Genomic DNA, 6,908 nt, shown 5'->3' with positions numbered 1-6,908 from the left:
AATAATATTTCCAAATTTTGTTTTGTTACAGCCTTTCTCCAAAATGGATTCAATTAACTTTTTCCCAAAAGATTCTGCACACAATATTCATAAGTGAAATGTAGTTAAAATAAAGCAAACATATATTCCATACACTGTATGAAAACTATAAGCCCTATCTCCACTGATCACCTTTCAGTTCATGTGTTTCTACAACTCCACTGTGATAAACCCAGCTGTCTGGAAGTGGTTTCAAGAGCCTCACCTCTGCCTAGAGGGCCATAGTAACAGTTTATATCAAAGCCCAAGGCAAGTTACTAAGTTGCCCACAGATCTTTGAAATTATCCAGAGATATTTCTTCACCTCCACCTGCACACATCACACATGCAGATGTGAGGATAGAAAATAAATGCAGGGATTTGAAATAAAAGCCACATGAAGGAAAAGAGAGACAAAGGAAGAGAGCTCAAAACAGAGACAAAACCAACAACTGAGCAACTCAGATTCAGCAACTTTGCTGCTTTAGTATTGCATAAGTAAATCACTATTGTTGTATTGAAATATTAAAGAGTAAATTATTAATTTTTCCAAATCTCTCTCCCCCCACCCCTCACCCCACACACTACCTGCCTTACCATATATGGGATGTTGGAGAATCCAGTTAACTGAAACACATTTAGTTACTACTGTTAATATTGATTGCATGATCTATTTTACAAGCTTATCAATTTGTTAACCAATATGATATTTCAAAAGGTATTTAATTTTGGTTGTGTCCAAAATTTATGCAAAAGTTGCATCTAACATTCAGGGAACCTTTGGGAAATGCTCCCTTAGGATTCCACAAATGGTGTAAAATAGAACCAAACATCAGAAAACCTTCGGGAAATGTTATCTGTACAGTTACTCTGTAGGATCTGGTGTAAAATGGTTATTATTTTGACTAAATATAAACTATTTCTTCAGAAGAGTATACTAAAACAACTATTTCTCGGTTACTCTAGAGGTTCTGGTGTAAAATGGCTACTATTTTGTCTAGATATAAACGAATTCTTCAGGACTATATTCTAAAACAGATTTCCACTAAAGTTTAGAGGTTAATCTTGTTCGGCTAAACTCGGTAGTACTCGGGAATAATGGGCGTGTCTGACTCTCGTGCGTCTCAATCGGCGTGTGGTACAATCGGATGATCCCCGGTGGGCGGAGTCTAGCATGAGGAAATGGTACTGTTGGCTGATTGCTCCTTAGGAAACCGGCGACGACGAGCATCCGCACCCATCAGTCTGTCCATACATTCCCTGTCCCTTCAGTCCAACGTCAAAACTCCAGCTTGTACCGGGATCATTTTGTCAAACAAAGTCTGAAAACACCTCCCCGGTACGTTACAACCAAGCAGCTCTTGTATGCTTCGCTTTGGAGAAACATCTGTGAAGAACTCGGAGATTACGGTTTCAGAGAAGCTGCCGCAGGATGGAAACGCAGATACATGTGCCTGTCGGGTCGCCGGTTATCAGAAAAATCCCCATGTTTGTAGACGAGCACAACGTGAAAGAAGGGGCGTTGAAGCTTATTAAAGAGTTGAGACCGGCGTGGGAGCCTGACAGCGTCAGAACCAAGGTAACATTAGCCGCTATGCTAGCCTGTGCTAGGCTAGGCTAAGATTGACAGCTCCGTAGCATCACCGGGCTGAGGCAGGGGCAGGGCCGGGGAAACATAATCTATTGGGCAGGTTGCATTTCTTTTACAGTGCGCTGACTGCTGGCGAGACGCTCTACTAATTTATTAATGATAGTGGATTATATGTCTAATATGTTCTGATAGTTATGTTAGCAAAAAGATATTATTGTCATTTCAGAATGCTCTCATGAATGAACTCAATGATTAGACAGCTCCGTTATTAACAATGATGCATAGACGGTGGATGGCTCAGTTGGTGCCATCCACCAACTGAGCCATCCGGTTCTGGGTTCGATGCCCGGTCTTGGGACCATTTGCCGCATGTCTTCATATTCACTTTTCTCTCTATTTCATGTCTATCAATTGAACAATAAATATCACTACAGCCTAAAAAAACAAAACAAAGACACTTGAATCCAAACTCCACAGCATACAGAGATCAATAACGCACCTTTCAGTTTAACAATTGTACGATTTAAAGATAGTTGGACAAATAAAAATCTGAAAGGTGTGGCTTGCAGTCGTATTCTGCTTGTCTCTACAAGCCTGGCAAACAAACAGTTTCACCCATTCTAATATCTTTGAGGAACAATTTTCAAGAAGCATCACATATACCTAATGTAATGATAGGGGAAGCACTGTAATGTTGAAAGTCATCAAAGATCAGTCAGTCAACAACTACTGCCATAACATTAAAACAAGCATATCAGTAGATTTGTTAGTGTCAGTCATGAATCTCTGACCGGCAACAGACCAGACTGCTTCACTGCTCTAAAGTAAAATGTAGCTACACCTTCCCGTTTGGACATCTTGCCATCCTTTGTTAAAATGTTTGCTGTTAAAGGGTCCATCATATGTTCAAAGAGGAAGACCAACTGTATTCAGCCTGCGGACTTTGAGTTTTGGTTTTTTATCATGTCTCCAGGTTTTAATGTCGAGGCTTAAAACCTGGACTGTGCTGCTGGGAGCAGTACAGTCAGAACATTCATCAACTCAAGCAAGGCCGCTGTTACAGCACAGTTCAGCAAAAATATTAGATAACGTAGAAGCATTATGTGATCTGCAGTTCACGTCAAAGCTATTGATCTTTGACCCTATGTCTTAAAAGTTTGTGTCCTTCCTAATGGTGGGTTTTACAAATTAAAGATGAGCAAAAAACATGTTTTTTTTTTTTTGTTTTTTTTTGCTAAGTTTCTCTTGATTTGTAGTCTGGTTTTTTAAAAGAAGAGTTTGCATCAGACAGCAGTAATTGTGGTCCGTCAGCAGGACTAGTTAACACAAAAACCTGTTGAGGTGAGATCAGATGGAGACTGGAGTCTGACAGTGGGACAGGGGACAACTCACCCCCCTCAGTCGAAGTCAAACTGGTTTTTTGCGCCAAATATGGTGATATTCCAATCATGCTGAGGTTTAAAAAAAAAAGGAAAGAAACAGACTGAACATGCTGGGTTCTTTTCTAGTCATTGTGGTAACTCAATGCCTTGCACTATGAAGTTTCATCAAGTTTCCATCTGTGTTAAAATCAGGATCACAGGTTGGTGTGAGACCTGCTGGCTAATGAAGAACATATTTAAACCATGCCTACCTAAATGCCTACCTAAATTTTTACTGCAAGAAGTTTGAATTCCAATTTGTATAAAATTTGTGACCAAATTCTTTTTGTACTTTAAAATGATTTATTTCTATTGCATTTAGATGATAGAATCAGAAAATCCCAGTTGAGTTCTAGTTAGGAGACAAATTCAAATTTAAAAATACTTCATTAATCCCAAAGTTAAATAAAATAAAATGGACATTTAAAGTGACACATGCAGCTTTTACTGCTCTTTATCTCCAGCTGCACGTTTCAAACACAGCTAGCATGTTTGCATCATAGTAGCTAATCCCTGCCTAAAACTGGTACCACACACAGCAACCAGACACACACCTGCTGCTGAGGGTGTAAACACCGTGCTACATGCATTGCTTTCACTAGATGTCCACCTTGTTTATCAGCCTCCATCAGGGTACTGATTGGTGGTGTTAGGCGCTGCATTGTGTGCTGGGTGGATGGGATCAGAGCTGTACTTGGACCTGTGTGTGTGTGTGTGTGTGTGTGTGTGTGTGTGTGTGTGTGTGCTGGTGAATGTTCAGTGATAACAGAGATGCCTGTGCGCCTGTCTTTGTGGCGAGTCGCGTTTGGAATGTCAGATATGTGTGAGTGAGCGTCTGGGCAGAGACGGACGCAGGCGGCTTGTGTGTTGACATTGTCAATCAGACATTTAGTTTTTCATTTCTAGGGCTTTCTGCTTGCTGCTGTTATTGCAGAAGAGCCCGACTGACACAATGAAGTTAGGTTTCTACAAACTCCTGGAACATTCCTAAGACCACTTCTTCAATAAGCCATTTTCTTCATCACCTCTTATGAAAATGAAATCTATTTGAACATTGGAGATGGAACCTCAACCAGTTGTGGAAAGACCCCCCATTATTGGAATATATATAAACATGACTTAAAAGATATGACTTTGCAATTAAGCACCTTGATATTAGGTCTCTGTCTCTTTAAAAACTCCTGCTCTTTCTAAAGCTCCACCTTCAGGAAGTCGTCACAACATGGCTCCTCTGTTAACTTGTTTTCACCACGTTTTCACCAGCATTGCTCTGAGAAGAAGCTCCTATAATGAGCTCAACGTATCTGCAGTTCCACCAGGTTTTTGCTAGTTGCTGCTGGCTAGTCTGAAGGAGCTGAGTGGGACAGGGGTGGGAATTACAACATGATGTAAAGCTCAGAAAAGTCAATTCTACATAATACTGCCCCTTTAAATACCATAAGCCTTCAAAGTGTATCTGAAACATTATGTATGAAGGCCAAACTACATTAATCAACTATGATACTGTTGTTCAAATGCAATTTGCGTTAACATTACGGTCGTTTTCACAGGCTTGAACTAAAAATACTTTCAACTTAACCTTCCTTATTTTCCCTTCTTTCACCTTTTCTCTCCCTCTACTTTGGACTAAGGTCTCTGGTTTTTCCTCACTCCTGAAAGCAGCACAGCACACAGTAGCCAGCTTAGCAGCCAGACGGGCAGAAAAAGCCCTCAAAACGTCATTCTGAAGGTGTAGCGGCTTTTATTTTGCCTTGCCAGAGGAAACCCTGGGCTGCCGGAATGGGGTAGACAGTTGACAGTTTGGAGTGAGTGTGATCCAGAAGGCGGTGGTGTGATTCTAAATCAATTATTGACATACCATGCTGCTCCTCCCTTAGTTATGAGCCAAACATCTCTCACTTCATCCGTAAATAAAGGAGAATATGTGCAGACCTGCTGTTCCTCTGCTGCATTCTGCTGCAGCTCATCATATTTACACAGGTGTTCCTCTGCTCTTGTTTGGTAAATAGAACACACTAGCTGCCATGGTTGCTGTGACGGACGTTTCCGTGGTAATGACTGCCCATGTGTGAGATGTCAGGGTGATTTCGTAGAGGCTCATCAGGGCTGACCTTCCCTCTGTCCAAGGCTTCTACTGATGGAGGGCCGCATTAACTCATCCTGGTCTTTGTCTTTTTCAAAAACACCAAACCTCCAAAGAGCCAAAGCTCTGGCATCAACCTGAACTCCTTAGTGGAGAACTGGTTAGGTGTTTTTCCAGGTTTCACCTGCCTTGCTTGTGATGGTCCTCTGGTTCACTGTCGCAGAAATGATCAGCTTTAGTTATTTTTCTCCATCTTCAGTACGGTTCCTCGTGTTTCAGTGTGGCTCTGGTCCAAGACATTTTCCCCTTTCCTTCCAGACTCTGCAGCTCAGCTTCTTGGCTTTGTGTTTAGCAATTATACACTTCCAAGTTCCACCTTTTGCCTTTCTCAAAATGAGGTTGAGTTTTAAACATTTGTCAGTCAGTTTAGACTCAGACATGCCAACATCTCTATTGGAGCTGGGCAGTATGGCTGACAAGTAAAACCAAGACCGAATTATTTTTCCCTATTTTTTCTCACATTGTTTTCTTAAAAATAAATTACAAATATCAGAAGAACTGGCTTTTATTTCAACGATCTGTTCTGTGATTTGACCTGAATTCAAAGTCCAAATAAGTAGAAGATTGTCAAACTTTGAAACGTCTTTTAAGAACTGACCTTAAAAACTGAAAATTTGATCAGTCACTAAAATCAATAAATGGACCTGACCTTTCTTCATTTTGGTTGATTGGTTGATACATACAGATAAAAAAAATATTGGTAACGACCAAGACCAGAATTCCAACAACTGGAATAAAGACTGAAGTTGGTGCACCTTTAATACTGACAGTATTCTTCTGTAAATAGAAGGGAGAAGGTGGCTCAGGTCAGTTTTCATGGGGTGCAGCAGGTTGGAGGTGGGAATGTTTCAGGAAACATGCCTCATAGCAGGAACGCTAACTTCCTGTCTTTCTCTTCAAGTCCTTCACCGATGGGACCACCAACAAGCTGGTTGGTTGCTATGTGGACGACAGCCCCGACGATGTGGTCCTCGTCCGAGTGTACGGCAACAAGACGGAGCTGATCGTGGACAGAGACAACGAGCTGAAGAGCTTCCAGGTAGCGTGGGCGTGTTGACCTCCAGGTGCGAGTGGTTTGGTTCTCCTGCCTAAACCTTTCTCTGATCCGCCGCGCTCCAGGTGCTGCACGCTAACGGCTGCGCCCCGCGCCTCTACTGCACCTTCCAGAACGGAATCTGCTACGAGTTCATGCAGGGGGACGCTCTGGGGCCGCAGGACGTCCGGGACCCCACCCTGATCCGGTTAGGACCGCATCATCAACCAGTTGACTTCTGGGTTTGAACTCATTTCTAGCCGACTCATTGGTTCCGTTCTGCTCCCAGGCTGATAGCCAGAGAGATGGCTCGGATCCACGCCATCCATGCGCACAATGGCTGCATCCCCAAGCCCAACCTGTGGATCAAGATGCGGCAGTACTTCTCCTTGGTGGCCATAGAGTTCACCGATCAGGCCTCCAACATCAGGTAAGCTCTCTCTTTCACTTTGTTCAACTTTCACCATGACGTCCATGCAAATATTGCCTGAAGAGCTGCCTGGTTTGCCTGGAAAATAAGTGGGAGCAGCTGTGGTTTCCTCTGTCACCTCAGCACTTAGTGGAGAGGAAGAGAGAGAGAGGCAGTGTGTCTGGTTTGCAACTTTAAATAATGGCCTAGTAAATTCATTGCTGGGCTTTGATGTAGCCATATTAACAGAAGCATAAAAATTACTGGTTCTGATACAAATGTTGAGTTTTATA

The 6,908-nt window shown here is 42.3% G+C and overlaps 1 protein-coding gene across 1 annotated transcript in view; it reads left to right on the top strand.

Annotated features, from left to right (window-relative positions):
• The first annotated feature begins 1,187 nt into the window (after positions 1-1,187).
• The window catches only part of etnk2 (ethanolamine kinase 2), a 13,825-nt gene continuing 8,104 nt past the window's right edge, over positions 1,188-6,908 (top strand). The window contains exons 1-4 of the mRNA XM_007560899.2: positions 1,188-1,597; positions 6,075-6,212; positions 6,293-6,414; positions 6,496-6,636. Coding sequence (XP_007560961.1) covers positions 1,451-1,597; positions 6,075-6,212; positions 6,293-6,414; positions 6,496-6,636 — 548 coding nt within the window. The 5' untranslated portion in view covers positions 1,188-1,450. The remainder of the gene's footprint in view (positions 1,598-6,074; positions 6,213-6,292; positions 6,415-6,495; positions 6,637-6,908) is intronic.

Source organism: Poecilia formosa, unplaced genomic scaffold, assembly GCF_000485575.1.
Source record: "Poecilia formosa unplaced genomic scaffold, Poecilia_formosa-5.1.2 Scaffold121, whole genome shotgun sequence".
NCBI lineage: Eukaryota > Metazoa > Chordata > Actinopteri > Cyprinodontiformes > Poeciliidae > Poecilia > Poecilia formosa.
Note: the sequence above shows the minus strand (reverse complement) of the source record. Positions and strands in the feature narration are given on the sequence as shown.